This window comes from Anolis carolinensis, chromosome 3, assembly GCF_035594765.1.
Source record: "Anolis carolinensis isolate JA03-04 chromosome 3, rAnoCar3.1.pri, whole genome shotgun sequence".
Lineage (NCBI taxonomy): Eukaryota > Metazoa > Chordata > Lepidosauria > Squamata > Dactyloidae > Anolis > Anolis carolinensis.
In genome coordinates, this window is record NC_085843.1 from 80,056,105 (window position 1) to 80,076,766 (window position 20,662).

The 20,662-nt window shown below is 38.9% G+C and overlaps 1 protein-coding gene across 8 annotated transcripts in view; it reads right to left on the reverse strand.

Annotated features, from left to right (window-relative positions):
* The window catches only part of dscam (DS cell adhesion molecule), a 445,521-nt gene that overhangs the window by 194,285 nt on the left and 230,574 nt on the right, over nucleotides 1–20,662 (reverse strand). For all 8 annotated transcript variants that reach the window (XR_010004224.1, XM_008107492.2, XM_008107491.2 and 5 more), the window contains 3 exons: nucleotides 8,866–9,012; nucleotides 2,829–3,107; nucleotides 639–914 (listed from right to left, as the gene is read on the reverse strand). Coding sequence is in view for 7 of the 8 variants with exons in the window: in XM_008107492.2 (XP_008105699.1) it covers nucleotides 639–914; nucleotides 2,829–3,107; nucleotides 8,866–9,012 (702 nt within the window). In the remaining variant the exon portion in view is untranslated. The remainder of the gene's footprint in view (nucleotides 1–638; nucleotides 915–2,828; nucleotides 3,108–8,865; nucleotides 9,013–20,662) is intronic.

Below are 20,662 nucleotides of genomic sequence, written 5' to 3' on the forward strand. Positions count from 1 at the left end.
AAGAAGAATCTTTGTCGGATGAGAATATTTGCAGTTTGGAACTTATTTTGCACAAAATACAAATACAGTTATTTTTGCAGAAATCAGTGTTTTCTACACAGGATGAAACACTTTCTGCATGGAACACAATATTTGAACATAGAAATATTAATTCCTGTACATCAAATATTTTTGCATTTTTGGAATTAAAAATTTGTTTTACATAAGATGTGAAAAAGGTTGACTTGAATAGAAAACAATTTTCTGCACAGAAAACATAATTTTCTGCATATTAATTAATATTTCTCCACTGAAATATCAATTTTCCATGCAAAAATTCTGTTCACTCTGCAGTAAATTCTGTTTTCTATTCAACCTCCTGCAAATTTTGTACAGAATAAATGCTCAGTTGTGGGCTGCCTTTGAATAATGTGTGATTTTCAAATACTTTCTTGCACTCATTGCCACCTTTGGGAAGAAATGTAGTGAAGTATTACATCCCAACATGGATTAGACTCCATCTGTGACTTGTGTCCTTCCAGCCCACCTAGTTCAGCTACTGCTTCCTTCCACAGAACAATCAAAGAATAACTGTAAAAGATATTTTGATATGAAATGATTCAAAATGCACATAACACCTAAAACAAATTATGACTGACCTTCTAGCACCACCTGAACATAGTCTTGTGCAGACATCTTGTCCTTGCGTACAAAACACTGGTATGCCCCACCATCGCTTTTGGCCATGCCGTCCATAATAAGGGTTTCGTGAGTGACCCCAATGATTCTCACATTATTCCCAGTGTTGATGAGTTCACCATTTCGATACCAGAAAAGTTCAGGGTCCTCTGTTCCAGTCACACTACAGGACAAGGACACTTGACTACCAACACTGCTCTTAACTTTCCGTGGACTGATGGTAGCTTTGAGAGGCTCTATACAAGCAAAAAGAGAGTAACAAAATTAGAAATTGCATTTTTAGAATTAGAAGCAGAACAAGTAAGTTGGTGTGGCAAACAAGTTGATAGATAGGCCAAATATATGCAAACTGGATATGTATAAGAATATCAAGCTATCTCAGCATGTTTCCCAGAAGTTCCTCTAGGTTTCTGCTGCCCTTGGGCTATAAATGGGCTTTCTTCATCCTATGTGACTTTCAGATAAGTGGTGTTAAAAAGAAAACAACATTCCTGTGAATAATCATCACTCCCCATATATGAAATTAAGTAGAGGTGCTTCCAAAGCCAAAGCTGCTATTTCTAAACATCATAATATATTATTTTCATTCATAAATATATGTTGGAGAATTTACAAATTCCTGATGTTCATATGAATAGAAAATTGTTGTGTTCTCTGGAGGAATGCAAGGAAAAGAACGGCTTTAGTGGTGAAAAGAGGACTATTCATACATTCTGCTCACACAATATAGAACAGAGCAAAGAGGCACTAATTCATTTCCCTCTCTTCATTACTATCCTCCTCCTGTTCTGGAAGGAGTACATCTGCAGCAGTAGTTGTGTAGATTTTCCTGATGCCTGAGTGTGTATAATTCAGAAGAGCATGGGAAGCTTATGGAAGTACAATGCAAGATCTCTACTCAATTTGGCAACCTCACAACATTTGGAGCATGGCCATGTTGGAAAGAGGGCTGTGGCAGAGGAGATAGAACTATGCAGCATGTTCCTAATACAGCATTATCAACAGAGAAAGGAAAGTTATGAGAGAAGCCATTTTCAAATCCATTGCAGAAAAGTTGCTCAAAAAATGGGAGAGGTGGGAGGAGGAGAGGGTATAACCAAATATGAATATTATATAGATGTTAGGTAATACTGTATTGGTTCATGTATATATACATGTATATAGATCTGTTTCATTGTTTTTTATGAATATGTAAATTGAAAATAAAAACATACAATTTTTGAAGCAGAAACACACACACACACACACACACTCCAAAAAAACAAAAAAACCTCCCAAAAAACCAAAAAATTTGATGTGTTATACACTTCAGTCTCCTGGAACATATTACCAAACACTGAGATATATGCTTATCCTAAGCAATGCACTCTCATATTTTTTCAATATTTTTCCTAACAGCAAAAAATGGGGATGGATAGGTGTAATACCGCAGAGAATGATGGCAAGTGGTCCATGGATAAAATGGGGATTTCACATTGTTCTTAGCGTAAACAGAACTGCATTTGGTGCAGTAAAAGTCCAGGATCCAACAGATACAACAATAGAAGGGGCAATTTTTTATTCTTTGCAGCCCCTTACACCCCAGAAACCTGAACCAAATGCCTGGGAAATATCCCCAAGCTCTGAGACATATGTTTATTATAAGCAAGGGCTTAATGAACCCTTGATTTTGTGTGGCATATATAGCAAGGATGGGAAAAGAAGAGTGCCCTGCTGTACAGCCAGTCTTTCATAAATACAATGTTGACATTCAGAAATTCTGTAAATAAAATTTACTTTTACAGTTGTAAATTATGGAATAAGGGTGGAATCCAATGTCTACTGATCTGGGGGGAAACCTCAGCAATTTCAGGATTGAGGTGTTGTCTAAGAGTACTGAGAAGTAACCTGTAACCTTGACAACTTTTAACAGCAGATTGCATAAACTCTTGAGCAACTACTTTGCCTGAATGCTTGCACAAAGGTACAATCCAGCACAAGTGTCCCAGAGGATTTTTACTCTACTAGCATTCAACTGGAATTGGACCCATGATACTAGATCATTCCATGTTCTTCCTACAGAACAAAACTAGAATTCTACATGCAAAGCGTCTGTATTTTGACATAACAGTATCCATTTTACCTACCTAGCAGGGCCTCAGTTTACTTACGTTTTACATGTAAGCGGCCGATCACTTCAGCGGTACCGTAATTGTTCCACACTTCACATACATAGTTGCCTGAGTCTGATGGGCGTGTGTTTTCTATCAGTAGGCCCGTCACTGTTGGCCGGAACCTGCTGTCAGGCTCCCAGGGAACATTGTCCTTCAGCCAGCGGTACTTTGGTGCTGGGTGTCCAGATGCTTTGCAAGGCAGCTCCACTCGCTGTCCTGCCATGGCTTTACGATGTTCAAAACCATCCAGAATAGATGGAGCCGAATTTGCTGGGTCTGGAAATGAATACACTTATGTCTTAGGGATGCAACATTTCATTTACTCATTTAACTGTTTCACTAATCTGTTAAAGAAACAATTGCGCAATCATTATAAAAACAGATTGCCATAGATCGGTACTATGTTTTAATCTATTTAAATCTATTTTGTGCATTTTATGTTTTAATTGTTCTATAATTTGATATGCTTATTTATTACTTCTTGCATAATGCAGCCTTGAATTTTCCTTTGGTTTGTAAGCTGCTCAGAGTACCCTTTGGGGTTTAGAAGAGCGGAGTATAAACAGAGTAAATAAATAAATGCTATACAATGTCAGAAGAAATTACAAGGCAAATGTTGCTAGATAAAGATCAGAAGTGTGATTGAAACATAGGAAACTCCTTTCATAATGATGCAAATCTCTGACCATTTTCTCCTCACATACAATAATTATGCTAGTTATCTCATGGCTGTGGAAAAAACAAACGTTCCTATGCCATATTCCCTCCATTTGCATACATCCTGTAATGTTGTGAAGGGACTATTCTGCATTGAAAAATGTGTGGAGTTTCTATGCGGAAAAAATTGGTGCAGAAGAAAAATGGTTTTCTTCAGAAGAAATAATATCTTTGTGGAAAACAAATATTTATGTAGGAAACAACTTTTGTGCAATACATCAACAAGCTTTTCTATACAAAATAATTCCTCTGCAACACTTTGGCATATTCAAATATGGGGTGAAAACCACAAGATTCTTGTTATTATCAGGTCTATTTTTATAGGACTGTCAGGAAACTTGTTTTCTGATCTGGGAATGAACAATGATGAATATTCTTTCCATCCCTGTTTTACTACCCAATCAATTTTTAACTATGCATTTTAAACTCATGTCTTGTGTTTACTTTATTTTACTATTTTCTAAATGTATTTTACTATCTGTATTAGAATTACATATATGTATTTAATATAATGTTTTATCAAGTGTGTGTTGTGCCCCGCCTCGAGCAGGTGGGTAAGAAGTAAAACAACAACAACAACAACAACTATTACTAATTTTTATTATTACTATTGCTACTACCTACAACTACATCTAGTGATTGTGTGACAAGGCAAAAAATGGTCTCAGATTCAGGGTATATCTTAACACTGCACAATTATAACAATTTAATACTAGTTTAACTACCATGGCTCCGTCCTGTGAAATCCTGGGATTATGGGTTTTGTGATTTGGAATTGTCTTCTAGTAAGCTGTAGTGCTATAGCAATGCAAAATTCTAAGTGCTTCACCATGACATTATAACACAGATGAATCAATCTAAAATCCAGTGAGGTGTTTTGAAGATTACAAATTATGTCTGGTTCAGCAAAAAATATACTCTGAATACACTGAACACAGCTTTCTCCCTTTAGGAAGAAATTGGCCACTTCAGCTGAATGTTATGCAGAACACATCCTTGTGATACATGATGTGGGTGTGTCTAGTTGTGCTTCATTCTGATTGGATATATTGTTGTGAATTTACTGTGTATGAGAAAACAACCATTGCCATTTTTAGACACCAAACATGCTTTTACATTATGTGTCTGTGGCTTGTTAAAACTCAGGAATAGGTTCTCAGGACTAGATCCTCTGAACCCTTACTGTAGCAGAAAGATTTATACACCAAGGTTGGGAATTACAATTCATAATTCAATGTGCAGAGGATCTTACTGTCTTATCAGTGCATGGAAATGTATCCTACACATATCAACTTCACAAAGTCTTTTTTTAATCATTTTATCTTAATCTGAGTGTGCTGGAGTACACTGCCAATGAAACCACACTTGTAGACTGGGTGTACTTTTGGGGCCCATCTACACAGCACCTAAAACAGGATTTCCCAAGGTAAAAGAGGGGTGGCTACATGACGCTAGCGGTAAATCAGCGTTGATATGCTACAAAGGACAAAAAACATGGGGTAAAAAGGTTGCCTTTTATCCTGATTGCAGCTGGAAAATATGCATATTCACATCACTGTATATCAATGCACTCACGAAAAACACATAATTTTCTTCCCTCCCCTCTGTGGAGACTGCTTGAGCACATGTCTGCTTTTAAATAGACTGAAACAGCTGATCAGCTGATTGGGCTGTCAAACGGACACACAGCTGATTTAAAGGAAGCACAAATGAAAAGCAATTAGAACTCTCTGAAACTCTTTATTTAAACTTTATAATATTAAAAAGAGCTTGAATAAACAATTGGGGAAAGAGAGAAATCTAGCAGAAGTTTTTTTTAAAATCCCTCTATTTTGTGCTGAATCATGTATGTGCACAAGCAAATCTAGCTGTATTTACATTAAGATACTCACATGTACGCATATGTACAAAACAGAGTGATGTTATCAGGTCCCAGGGTTTTCTGTCCTCCATTTAAAACCTGGATTTTTGTGCTGTCTGGAAGCACCCTTGGACTCAACTCTGAGCCTAGCTGTCCCAGTTTCCGCAGTGCCCAAGGATGGATTTGCACAGTTAAAATTAATATGGCAGTAGTGGCAATTCCTTGAGATGTCAGATTTACCTATGATGTCACATGTCTTGGTTACATCCCATTGGAACTACTGTAACACATTCTATGTGGGGCTGCCTTTTAAAACCCCAGAAACATCAGCAGATTCAAAATACTGCAGCCTGAATGCAAAACAGGGATATTTATAGGGAGCATAAAAGGTAAAGGTAAAGGCTTCCCTTGACATTAAGTCTAGTTGTGGCCAACTCTAGCGGTTGGTGCTCATATCTATTTCTAAGTCAAAGAGCCAGCGTTGTCCATAGACTCCTCCAAGGCCATGTAGCCGGCATGATTGCATGGGGCACCATTAGATAGAATCTCACTAATAAAAATGAGTGTGCTATCGAAATTGTTATTTTTGTTTCAGATGATACCAATTTTAAGGACAAATTGTTGGTTTAAAGAATGGAAGAAAGATATTATAAAGTTTATTTGGGATGGGAAAAAACAAGGATCAGCTTTCTAATATTAACAGACTCCAAAGATAGAGGAGGACTATCGCTCCTGGATTTTCAGATACCTTTTGATGCATGCACCCTGGTATGGGTGAACGATTGGACCACACTATCTAAAAAAAAAAAAGGTTCTAACCTTGGAGGGCTATGACCTAAGGAGGGGGTGGCACTCATACTTATGGTACAACAAAGCCAAAATAGAAAAGAATTTTACAAATCATTTCATTAGAGCCGTGTTCCTCAAGCTATGGGACAAATATAAGGGTAGGTTCTATAATAAAACACCCCTCTGGATCTCGCTCGGGGAGGCCTACATAAAAGAGAAATTCCAAGGGACAAATGGTATACCTATAAATTATTGAACAAGCAGGAGAATACGTGAAGTTTAAAATCTCTAGAAGAACTTAGGATAATAGATGAAAATCTAACATGGTATCACTATATGAAAATAAGGGATAGCTATAAAAAGACAAGAAAAATGATTTTATGGCACAGGAAACAATATGAGATAAAATAATGATAAGGGAGAAAAAAATGATAAGGATCCTATACCAAAAACTCCTAGAATGGAATACCAAAAGGGAATTGGTGAAAGGAAATATGATCAAATGGGCATTGGATATAGGTCACCTGATCCAATTAGAGGACTGGGAGAAAATATGAAGGTCCAAATTAAAGTACTCCAAATAGATAAAGGTAAATGAAAATTGGTACAAGATGTTTTTCTGCTGGTATCTAACTCCACAACAATTGGCCAAGTACTATAAGAATCAAAATAAGAAGTGCTAGAAATGTGGAGATAATCTGGGGATCTTTTTTTCATGCCTGGTGGGCTTGTAAGGAAGTTAAAGAATACTGGAAAAAAATCCATGATCACTCACAAAAAATATTAAAGATGAAGTACGATTTAAAGCCAGAGTACTATTTGTCAAATATAACGGATTTTGAGTTAGGGAGGAATAAAGACAAAATACTATATTATATAACAGCAGCAGCACGGACACTCTTAGCTCAGGGGTAGCGAACTAAAGAAATTCCGTCCATAGACTCTTGGATTATAAAATTAAGGGAGTACATGGACATGGACTCGCTGACATTTCTTTTACAAGAGCAGAACAGGAGACATAAGACAGATTGGTCACCACTAAAAGAGTACCTCCGGGAAAAATGACAGATAGGATAGCCAGAATGGATTAGAGAGAAGTTAGGAAACGAAGGAAGAGGAGACAAATAAGGAGAAAAGGAAAAAAAGAGAGACAGAACAAGGAAGGGGAAGGCAGCAGGAGCGCAATGAATAAAGAAGGAATAATAGAAGATAATCCCCCTGCAGAATGGACTGGAAGATCTTTCACTACTAATTTTTTCCCTATTAACTATGTATTCTACACAACACTTTTGGGTTGTTTTTTGTTTCTCTCTCTTTTTCTCTCTCTTTTTATCACTTCTCCCCCATCGGAGAAGTATTGATCTACTCACATTTGCATGTTTTCGAACTGCTAGGTTGGCAGAAGCTGGGGCTAACAACAGGAGCTCACCCTGCTTCCCAGATTCAAGCCACCGACCTTTTGGTCAGCAAGTTCAGCAGCTTGGTGGTTTAACCCACTGTGCCATCGTGGGCTCCTATAGGGAGCATATAATACCCTAATTAAAACAGCTTCACTGGCTGCTTCATTTTCAGGCACAATCCAAAGTGCTGGTCTTGAACTATAAAGCCCTAAACAGTTTAGGCCCAGACTATCTGTTTAAGAGGCTTCTCCATCCTCTGAAACACTGCATTCCTTTTGCTAGCAGGCAATTTTTCTTTTTGTTTAAGCAGGCTTAAAATGTGTAACAGCCTCTTATTGGATCTTATTGGGATGGTGCATATATATATATATATATATATATATATATATATATATATATATACACACACACACACATACACACACACACACACACATATATACATATATACACACACACGCACATATACTTACACACACACACACACATACTTCTGTATCTTTTAAATAATTTTATACTATTACATGCGGTGATTGTTTTTAAATATTATTGTGAACGTTTTAATTTACTTTCTTTGGGAGTTTCCTTGCATCCATTCTGAGAGAATGTTGGCATACAAACAAAACAAAACAAAACAAAACAACCATATATAAATGCACAGCCCATGATTATACCTATGTTTTACCCCTTTCTTTCTCTTTTTTCTCACCTCCTCCGTGTCTTTTTCTTCTGCTTTCAATATAAGATTGGCATCATGTTCAGTAATTACGATGTTGCAAATCGTGCACTATCATAAGTCACTTTTATGGTTGCCGAGAATGCAATAGCCAATGGTCCTGCCAAAACCTACCTTTACAGCAGCTCAGCTCCTCCTCCCACAAAATGATAATTTCTGTGTTTCCAGAGAGCAAGGGAATGAGTGGACATATGTTCAGCTCTTTTCCTGCATTTGATGTTCTGCAACAGACATCTGCAGGGAACTTGAGGTGGGGAGGGCTGCATTGCCGAAAAGGTAGGATTTAGGAGCTAGCACAGGAAGAAGTAGCTACAGAGATATAGTCACATTTCCAATCTCCAATGGGAGATTTCAGTCATCATATTCATTAACAAATAGAACAGATTTGTATTTCCAAGATTTCTTCCCTATAAGCTGAACTACTATATTAATAACTTCTCAACTTTGAAATATACATGTTACCTTTTCCCCAAAATATTTATACCTGTGTGAACACAAGCATTTGCATTTCAATTAAGTATCATTGCATACCTGATACAAAAAGTCTAGCACTGTTGCTCTGTCGTGTTTCTCCTGTGTATCTGTGCCGTGTGATACATCGGTAATTATACAATCCATCTTCATTCTGTACATCTGTAATATACAAGGCTCCCGTGGATGTGATGAGAAATCTAGATCCTGAAAGACATAAGAATACATAGAGTTTTATGAATCTGAAAAAGCAATATAACACACCTATTCTTCAGAATTGCAAATTTTCCTGTCAAACACTAAAGATGTACATTGTACAATGATTATACTTTTAAACTGATTGGTGTGTCACTACCTATGCTAAACTCAACTGTGTTTTCTTAAGAAGTATAAAATCTTTTAAAACCACACATGGTATATTGTTGAACCACTCAAGAAACACATAATTAATTTGGTATTCATCATTGCCGCAGCACAGATAACATAAAGATATTTTAAATAAAATGGAAGCAAAGAATGAAATTACTTATTAGATGTGAGTCATAGACTGAAAAATACAAAAGCATATTATTTTATGTTACCATTGAACCTGAGTATGAGATATATCATAATTACATGGGCTGAAATACATAATTACATATGATGATATGAATCCTTATATAGCATCAGACCACATCAAACTTAGAAAGAAAAGAAATTTAAAGTTAGAATGTGAATGTGAATGGGGGGTGTAATTATACTAAAAATACAATTTTCCATCATTTCTGTGAAGAACTCACAAGAGCATGCATAGGAGTTATCTAGTTTTATTTCTACAATAATCCTGTGAGATAAACCATACACAAAGTCACAAAACAATGGGTTTTGCACCTGGATGGGATTTGAACTCAGAATTCTTAGGTCAAAATCTGACAATCAATCCATTAAACTGCTATGGAAACAGTAAGGAAGAAAACAAATTAGAGGCCCTAGTGAGAGCTTTGCAAATTAAGGACTCTTCTACACTTACCTAAAACCTGGGAGGAAGCAGGTTAAAATAATCCGCTTCCTCCCGGGTTTCAGTCCCCACCCCCTCCCACAACCTCAGTTTTTCTCCACCACCACCCATCCTTACTCCACAGCTGTCAAAGCACAGGATAAGCTCTGATGCTGCTTATCGATGGGAGGGAAGCAATGGAGAGACAGTTCAGATATTGTAGCTGCAAGGTGAAGGGATAGAAAAGCACTCTCTATCTGTGAGCACACTCTCATTTCCAACTCCTCTTTGCCGAGTTAAGCTGAGCTGAGCTGGTTTTCCATCACCTGACATGCTTCCTTGCTCCCTCCCTCTACCACTAGCATAGGTGGCATGCTCTCCCAGTGCTGGACAGCTACAAGGGGATCGGGTCCTGGATGGGGTACAAAAAAAGAGATGGCAACCCCTTGTGCCCCATCCAAAAAAATACATGGAGAGTGGACATAGAACTTTGCAGATTATGCTCCATCTGCTTGTTGCAGAGTTCAGTCCTGGGCCCAGTGCTGTTTAACAGCTTTAATAATGACTTGGATGAAGATTTAAAGGGCAGGCTTATCAAGTTTGTAGATGATATCAAATTGGAAAGGAAAGCTAATATTCCAGAGGACAGGATCAGAATTCAAAATGACTTTAACAGATTAGAGAGCTGGGCCAAAACTAACAAAATGAATTTCAATAATGAGAAATGTAGAATACTACACTTAGGCAAAAATAAAAATAAAATGCACAGATACAGGATGAGGGACAACTGGTTTGACAACAGTTCATGTGAAAAAGATCTTGGAGTTTTTGTGGACAACAAGTTAAACACGTGCCAACAATGCAATGCAGCAGGTAAAAAAACCAAAGGAGTTTTGGGCTGCATCAAAATGAGCATAGTGTATAGCAGAAAGTAATGGTGCCTTTGTATTCTGCTTTCGTCAGACCTCACATGGAATACGGTGTCCAATTCTGGGCACCTCAGTTTAAAAGAGATTTTGACAAGCTGGAAGGTGTCCAGTGAAGAACGACTAAAATGATCAAAGGTCTGAAGACCATACTGTATGAGGAGCATCTGAAAGAGCTGGATATGTTTAACCTGCAGAAGAGGAGGTTATGAGGAAACATGATTGCCATGCATAAATATGTGAAAGAGTGTCATAAAGCAGAGGGAGCAGGCTTGTTTTATGCTGTCCTGGAAACAAGAACTCAGAGCAATGTGTTCAAATTACAGGAAAGGAACATTAAGAACAATTTCGGGATGTGGTGGAAGCTCCTTCTTTGAAGACTTTTAAACAGAGGCTGGATAGCCATCTGTTGATGGTACTTTGTGCTTTTCCTGTGGGGGTTGGACTAGATGGGCCATGTGGCCTTTTGCAGCTCTATTATTCTGTGATTATATGATGCAACAAATGAATCTGAAAATGTATTTCTGGTAATTTCCAGGTTTGGGCGTTTTTGCTTCATTCTGTATTTGTAAAGTATATTCATTTGGAATCCAGAAGTGCCACTCATGGGGGTCTAGAGCACTTTGAAATGTGTGTGTAGTTCCTACAAAATATTTTATGTAAAAATTTAAATATGTTGCCTAGTTAAAATAATATCTACAAGAAATAATAAGATTTGCCACATGTCACAGGTAATCTCAGCATATTAATTTCACACCAAAAGATGCTGTCTATGGTTAAAGTGTTTAAAGCATCTTTCCTTATTTATGTTAATAGCTATAACATACTTACATGTTTGAAGAACCAATTCCTCTAAAAATACTAAATACTAGAAAAGATTACAGAAAAAATAGAAGGATGGAAAGCATTTTCATTAAAACTGACAGCTTGTCAAGTGTGACAAAACCCAAGTATTGAGGATTCTGGGTGCTGTGCTTCAGAAAATGTGTAGAAAGCAATGTGGATAGAAGAGATATTTATTATCCTGTTTATCTTGTAAAGCATTTTATTCTCTAAGCACATTTTATCTAATCACTCTTGATTTGCTATAACAAAATCCATTTCTTAACTCATCTGCAATACCCAATAAGTAAGGATGTTACATTTTGCCCCTTGATAAATCTAAGTTTATTTGTCTCTTTGCTGTTGGTAACAATGAAGAGATGATAATAAAAAAACATTCAAGAGTGAGCTGTCTAGAATAATACATTCCAAATTTCACAGTTTAGATCTGTTGTGCTTTTATAACAATCTTGTGAACCCAAAGTCACCCAGACACTATCTTCAATACAAGAGTGAGCATTGTAACTCTGCCTTGTTCTCTGGAGAGGATTAGATCTTTAAACGTCATGGAGCGCCCCCTCCCCCCCCCCCCCCCGCCCTTCACCTGGGTTCAAGCCCTACCTTCTTCCAGAAGTCATGCATACAGTACAGGCATGGGGTAAGGGAGAGGTGAGAAGCCACTACAATAGGTTCTGACAAAACTCAGCCATCTAGTGTCAAGGATAGTGGGTTTGGAAGTCATGGGTGAGGTAGGGTTCTCAATAAAAACACCAATTGTAGGTTACTTTTTTGGACTAAGAATCCAAGAATTTCCTGGCCATCATGAATACTGGCTGTGTAACTTCTCCAGGCTCTAGCAATTTTAAGTACACTGAGATTGCTCAGAATATTTTTCTGACATGTCTTATGAGACAGTGAGGATCTCTTTGTCTAGAATTCTCTCAAGTGATGCATTATGACATCTGTAGGAACAACGCACTTTTGAAAATACTGATGAAGATATCATTCCACAAAAACATCATACTAATCATCTGAGAAATATTTTTTTTAAAATCTGAGGAGGTGAAAAATTCAAAGGCCTACTTTAGCATTTTGCTAAATGGTTGCCCTCACAGCACAACTTTGGCCTGCACAACTAGGGCCATTCTCAGTGGTATAAGTAGGAGGGCCCCTAAACATAGTAAGTCTGGTTTGCTACAACTTGAAGAACTGAAGAACATTAGCAGCAGGAGAGCACTCACAAAACCATTACATCTACAGTTTAAAACCTATTTATATTCTCCAACTGTCCCGACCTGGCAGGGATAGTTCCAATTAATCCCGAACCATAACATTTTTCAGCTTTTAAAAAAATGTTCTAGTTTCTTTCTTCTCCCTTCACTTCCTCACTTTGTCCTTAACTTATTTCAGTTAGTGCAAATGGATTTCAAAGTGCAAAAATAGTCTGCATTTAACTCAATGAGGAGAGACGAGACAGGAGAAGGGGGTGTCCTGATCAGGCAAAGGCAAACTTTGCATCCTCTTCTGACTATTGCATTTTTCCTCATTGATAACTTGTGCCATCTTGACCACATTCTGATGTTGTTTACCCACTCATGTCCTGACTGCCATTTGTGAAATGTAGGTGGGGGGCATACATCCCTGTTTCTATTCCATCTTATAGATCAGATATAGGCAAACTTTTTTGCCTTAGGGTTGCATTGCAGGCCCAGCCAGGAGGGTTGGACCGGGGACAGGGAAGCCAGGTACACACTGGGTGGAGAAGGCCTGGGAGAAGGTAGGGCCAGGAGTGGGTAGTGCAAGACCCAGGTCATCTTCAGGTTGTCCTCCCAGCATAAGGACGGAGCTACTCACACCAGGGACACAAGGTGGGACACATGGCGATTGCCCCAATCCTCCTCCCCCAATCCTTGGGCTGGCCTCTTGACATGCTGGGAGGAGGGCGAGACAGGCGGTGGTTGAGAGTGCTCTGGAGGGCTTTTGGCCACCGCATGCTTTCCTCAAGCCATCCTCCTGGCATGAGGATGGGGCCACTCGCACTGTCTTTATGCCGGGAAGAAGGAGAGGCACATGGTGGCTGAGAGAGCTTCAGGGGACTCAGCTGCTTCCTGCCTTCCTCCCCTATCTTTTTGGCATTAGGACACGGTGAGCGGTTGTGTTCTTCTGCCAAAAGGACAGGGAAAATGGGGAGGGCCTAAGGTAAAGATCCAGGGTGCCACATTCGGTCTCCGGACTTTATTTTGCCCATGCCTGTTATAGATATGCTGGATGTTTTTCCTTCTGGAAACAAGGCTAGTTTAAGAACAACCTCCCCCCCCCCAAAAAAAAATCTATATACAAAAGCCAGCTGGACTGGCAGTTGCCACTTTTGTCTGGAGATGGGAGAGCTTATTTTTCTGCACTTAAAGGCTAACTTATGAAGCAAATGACTATGTGGCAAAAGTCCTGTTTTCCAACAAAGTTCTGTTTTACACACACACACACACACACTTTTCAAGGCAACACTGTTGCCCTGTGATTCCTTTTGCACACCCCGAGAACTGGGGAAGAAGGTCTAGGTTGTCAGGACCATACTTTCTGACATTGATCTCTGAGCCAGCTGTCACAGAAAGCCTAACTATAGAACCAGTCCTTCCTGGAAGCTGGTTTGGAAACCATTTTGAATATCATTTAAGTTCAGCTCTAACACTGGCAACCTTTCTCCTAATGTGGCAACCTGGTAATCAAAGAGCATATGTGGTTATTTTTAAATGTTATCTAGCCTGTGTAGTACCAAAATTAAAATCATAATTTTTTGCATAATAATTAATGAGATTAGAAAACCTCTGTCCAGATGCCTTCATATCCAATTGTCCACAGACTTTACTAATAAAATAGCATTTGAACCATTGCAAAATTAAGATAATGGAGTATATTTCAAGATTGCAACATTAAGAGCTGTTTTATCTGATCATAACGCTTGGTCCTTGAACAGGGTGTAGTTATTCTCAAAAAAAGTATAAAGTATCATACCATATTTGATGTTCACTTAGCTCATAGTTTGATGTTATTACAATCTAAACGAGGCTGATAGAACTGAGGAGAACAGATGGTTTCTTTAACCAGATGCCAAACCATTAACACTAACAGCAAACTCTTATCAGTGGTAGCTGTCACTTCCAGCCTTCAAGATGGTTTTGCTAGCAAAGTTTGTTGAATTTTCTTCTGTACAGAGTATTCTGAACACCAGTTAGCTTTGACATAGACCTGTCTAAAAGAAAGCCAAGATGAGAAGATTTTGCAAGGGAAAACAGCGTTATAGTCTGATTATTTAGGTCAAGAGTAGGATTTTTTTCCCTACTGTTGAGACTGCAATCCAAGGGTCATCTGTTAGGGGATACATAACATGTGGTGGCTAGGAACAGATTGCAGAGTGGGTTGATGGATCCCTCCAACATCTTTCTCTCTCTTTGTAAGTCAGTTTTCTTTCCTTACTCAAACATTAACCAATCCTCTTCCACCTCTCCCCCCCCCCCCCAATGCACTGCAAAGATAGAGAGAGATCATTTTTACCACAGCTCTGAGCTTCTTAGCATATGGACAAATGTTCAAATTAGGCCAAGGGCCCTAGGAGGATTTGGGGCTGCAAGTTGCTCTTCCCATACCCACTCTCAATCTCAGGGGGGAAATTGATAACTATACACATGTTTAAGTTGTTAATACTAATCTCAGTATTGTGTATATCTTTGTTATATTATTGTATATTGCTTTCATACATACAGTTAGCAGATATTCTGGGCCCATCCAGACAGGTCCAAAAAACGAGACTTGTCTGGGTTTTCACTGGGGGGATCCAAACAAAGCCCCTGATAAAAATGAATCAAATAATTAAATACCCTATTAATCCAGGCCTTCCTGAAAGGCCTGTATTGGCGCTTGTGGGGTCTCACAGGTAGTTCCAGGACCAACCAGAATTACTGGGGGATGAGTCCCCACAGTCATCTCACACTTTTTCAGTTCCTGGAGCTAAATGGTGTGGGATGTCACCCACCCCCTCCCTCCAAGCCCTCCAAAACAAACCTTAAAACTTAAAAAACTTACTAGGCCACAATTAAGGTGGTTTCTCAGTCCTTCTAGTGTGTAAAATGATGCACCAGGAAACAGGGGTGGAGAAGCGATTTTCCTTCTCCTCCCCCCCCCCCCCCCCAATCTCCTGGTGCAAAATTTCTACATGCCAGGAGCACTATAGGACCACCTTAATGATGGCTCAGTAAGTTTTTTTTAGTTTTAAGAGTTGTTTTGGGGGCTTTAGGGTGGCTAGATGGCATCTAGACAACACCTGGGAAAGCCCGGGGTTTTGGGGGGGGGGCTTAAATGCGTGGGTTTTAAATACATTTTGGTGCGCGTTTAAGTGTAGTGTGGAAGTGCCCTCCGTGTTAGGAAACAAAAACTGCCAAACAAAAATGTCATTAAATATTGTTTCAAATTACACAGTGAAATTTAATTTAGAGAGACAATACCACTCAGCTCTGGAGCTGGAAGCCAGTCTGGTCCTCTGTTTCAGGACAGAAGCAGCCACTGGAACTGCTGTCTTTGGACCCATCTACACAGCCATATAACCCAGAATATCAAGGCAGATAATTCACAGTATCTGCTTTGAACTCGGTTACCTGAGTCCACACTGAATATAATCCAGTTCAATGTGGATTTAATACAGCTGTATGGAAGAGGCCTGAGTAAGCATAAGAAGGGAAGAATGGTCCCCTACCTGTTCCACAGCTTCCTATCCCTGCCATAACAAGATGAAGATGAATGATATCATTTGCTCAGACCTTTAGAGGATATCACTGTATCTTGACAGAAGATGTCCTCAGACTGTGTCTGGCTATAGGAAGACAGCTAGACACCTTTCTGCTCTGGGGGTTAAGGGGGTAGATGACCCCTATCACAATACAACAGTGAATCCTTAGGGTGGCAACAGGAAAACTATCGGTGAGATGTACATATGGAACCGTTACGCTATACTCAAGAACGTAGCATCTCAACCATAGTTTTACCTCCACCTTGCTGCAATTGCATAAAATCTCCAGAAAAAAAGAAAGGAGGAGGCAGAAGAGCAAGCAGCAACAGTGAGAAGCAGCATATGACTTTGGCCAATGGGTCCCCTGTAGATATGTGGGTTTAAGTAGTGCCCAAGCATGCCAACAAATCATCCAATGAAAATACCAAAACAAAGACTCTTGCTTTGCCTTTTGTACAATGTCAAACATAGATAAAGTAATTGTAATGCACAGTGCATTTTTGTAATTAAATTGACTCATGTTATTTGTTTGCAGAAATGTACTATTTAGTATTGAAGCATTTTGTTATGCTTCGTTGTTTATATTGTACATAAAATAATGTACATTCTCTATGCCTCTTTGGAGCTTGTATGCAACAGCAGATACTTGACCAACAGTATGAAAAACATTATGAAGCCAGTTATTGGGAATAATAGATGATACATGATGTATATGCCTAAGCTGCCTCAGTTTCTCCTGTATCTTTGATGGATAGTTTTCTTCACACTGTGGGTTTGCATTCTTCAGCCTTCTCAATCTGCTTCAAGCTGCCAGTTTTGCAGCCTGTTAATTATAACTGGCTCAAACTTCATACTGTAAATGTAGATTATTCAGACCTCTTCACATCAGTCTTGCAGCTGCTTTTCTTCTTTCCACTATAAAGAATGCTTCATAGTGTTATCATCAGTTTTAAGAAGGAATCTCATTAAACAGGGTTCACTATGGGAGCTGCTTGAAGGATTAAACCGGGCTCTTTCAAGGTTTTTTTCCCAATGACTTATTTTATAAATAGATGACCTAATAGTGACTGCTGGAACAGTGTAGGGAAACCTGTAGGCCTGCTTTATTCTTCTTCCATAGAATGATATTGTGGAGAATCATTAATCTGTCCTTCCCAGAAGCTGGTGTGTGTGCAGGAGTCATCAGTTATTGTGCCCCTTGTAATGCAGGAAAGGAAAAGCAATTCTGAATTGCAAATTTTCTCATCAACATTTCTCATCTCGTCTAGATGGGCCAGAGAATCAACATCACTTCACATGCAAGTAACTATAGAGATTACTACACAGGATTGTGATAAGTCATAGACCAATGTACACACTGTGACAGCCAGTAGCAGTCACTTTATTGGATCTAGCTGCACATAATAAATATCACATTTTAGTAATTAGAATCACCATGGCTTCATAGACTTTTATGTACACGTATTTCTTTGCTCTTTGGATTATTTCTCTGGTAACTACAGTGGTAATGAAACAAGTGATGTTAAAAAACTTGCTCATGGGTGGAAAGGGGGGTCCAAGTTCATTTCTCCTCAATTAAAAATGCCTAACATTCCATCAAAAAGTTCCTTGGCATTATGCATGACAGATAATAAATGTATATTTGAAGTCAGTAGGAAAGTGCTAAATGTTGAAATGGAGGAACTCATGAAAACATACACACACACACACACACACACACACACACACAGAGACATCACAAAGAGCAGCAGAACCACAGAAAACACATTTTTAATGATCAGCATGACTGCAATCATATGTAGTTACCTGAGGCTAGGCTCCATTAAACTCCATGGTGTTTACTCCTGACTGCATGGGTCCAACTTTTAAAAATATTTTCAACTAGCTGACATGCAGTTTCCTAGCTTTTAATTAAACATAATCATAATCTTGCAAAGTGTGACCACTGAAAGTGCTAACATAAAATAGCGTCTACATGAAAGAAAGAGAACAGCACATACAACATTTGCTTGATTATTTTTGTCATTCTCTGTCTACTTCTGCACCAATCTGAGGCAAACAACAGAAAAGCTAAAATCTTTTATATCACCAGAGCAAGTGCGTACAACCTGAAAATAGTTCTTCTGTGCTTCATCACACCCAGCGATCTACTATCGCCATGCTCTTCCACACCTGATATTGCCCAATAAGGTCACTCACTGTAATTCACAGTCAGCAAAAGTATGTGGAGAGATTAACTGGTGAATCAGAATTGGCATCAAAAATCCGTGTTTTAAAAGTGGCTTTAAAAATCCTCGGACATGATAGCTGGTCCACACACAGACCTATCAGTCCTGGGATATGATCTCCTGCCGTCCTCACAGTCTTCCTCTGTGGTGGATCAAAATGGAGGGTGGACAAGGGAGATCTAGCAGAAGGTTTTTTTTAAAAAAAAATCACCCATTATGTGCTGGACCATATATGCGAACATGTGAATACCTTAATATAAATATAAGCAGATTCGCATCTGTGCATATGAGACTCAGATAATAATGGAGCACTTTGGAAAAAAAACAAAAAACACTTCCACTTGATTGCTCTCTTCTCTCAATTGTTAATTCAACCACTATTTAAGATTATCAAGTGTAAAAGAAATAGTTTTAGATAGTTCTAATTGCTTCCATTTGTGCTTTCTTTAATCCACCTGTGTGTCTGTTTGACAGCCTGATCAGCTTATCAGCTGTTTCAGGCTTTTAAACATACACATGCGCTGGAAGGGGAAGGGAAGGAAAGCACATGTTTTGCATGACTTCAGGGATATACAGTTATGTAAAGGTGCACATTTTCAGCCGGAATCAGGTTGTAAGCACACCTTTTTAACACATGTTTTTACCTCTTAACCCAATCCCTCCCACACTTTGGCTAAATGTCATTTAACCACCTCCCCCTTTTAACCCAGTTACTTCTGGGTTTTGCAGAATGTGTAGAAGGGCCAGACATTACAGCCTTGGTAGCTCAGTTTTGCCTGATCTTTACCATATTTCAGGGTCCAGGTGCCTTGGCTGATCTTTGTTGACAGTAAATTCAACTGCGTCAAGATCAACAACCAATCTAGTGGTAAATTTAATTAACTATATGTGTTTTAAGGGCCCCTGGTGGTGGCGCAGTGTGTTAAAGCGCTGAGCTGCTGAACTTGCAGACTGAAAGGTCCCAGGTTCAAATCCCGGGAACGGAATGAGCGCCCGCTGTTAGCCCCAGCTCCTGCCAACCTAGCAGTTCGAAAACATGCAAATGTGAGTAAATCAATAGGTACCGCTCCGGCAGGAAGGTAACGGCGCTCCATGCAGTCATGCTGACCATATGACCTTGGAGGTGTCTACGGACAACGCCGGCTCTTTGGCTTAGAAATGGAGATGAGCACCAACCCCCAGAGTCGGTCACGACTGGACTTAACGTCAGGGGAAAACCTTTACCTATATGTGTTTTATTGTCTTCCCAATTTTCCTGTAAGATAACTTGAATCCCACCATGGGAGAAAAAGAAAGATATACTGTAATTAAAATGATGGATAGATGGAGGATGGAAATTCTAACTTCCAGCTTTGGGAATGTGATTAAAATTCAGTGACAGATGCAGCTTAAGCAAAAAAACAACCCTGCATCCTTCTGTGTAAGAGGGAATTAGACTTGTATGTGAAGATGAAGAGAGGGATGTTACCAATGTCAACACTGTACATGCCTAAGAAGGGCATTTATGTAAAGAAGAATCCCCTGTATGCATGTCTGCATCCTTAATGTTTCTGTGCATGTGATAAATAATGCATAGTTCCCATGTGTGATAAAATATGTATGCGATATATTATACATGAATTGAGCTTTAACTATGGGCAAAACTGTTAACGCAGAGACAGTTGGGGAAGAAAAGTTCAGCAATCCAAACAGAAATCATGCAAGAAAATATGCAGCATGATCTAAAAATCTGTGAATTAAGCATCGATAATACAAAACAGCTGACCATTTTGCAGATATAAGGGAAGCGTAAATCAAGACCTGTTTAGAAAATGATTTAGTTAGAAGTGAAACAAGGCTGGAAAGGTAAAAGCACAATAAATACTAGGAGCAGAAGTGTAAACTCGGACCTTATACTGAAGTGTGTAATACAAAAACGGAAAAATGTAAAGGAGTTGAATAATAATTTGTGGTGGCAAAGACATAACACCTATCAAAGGGATAGATAAAACACATAACTGAGTTCGATAACAGACACAACCAGCGACAGTCTAATACATTTTGCAGTCTGAAGCAGAGTAGCAAATGGTACCTCCACTCCGCTGATGCCATGGTAAAATACCTAGTTATTTGGCCACATTGATCA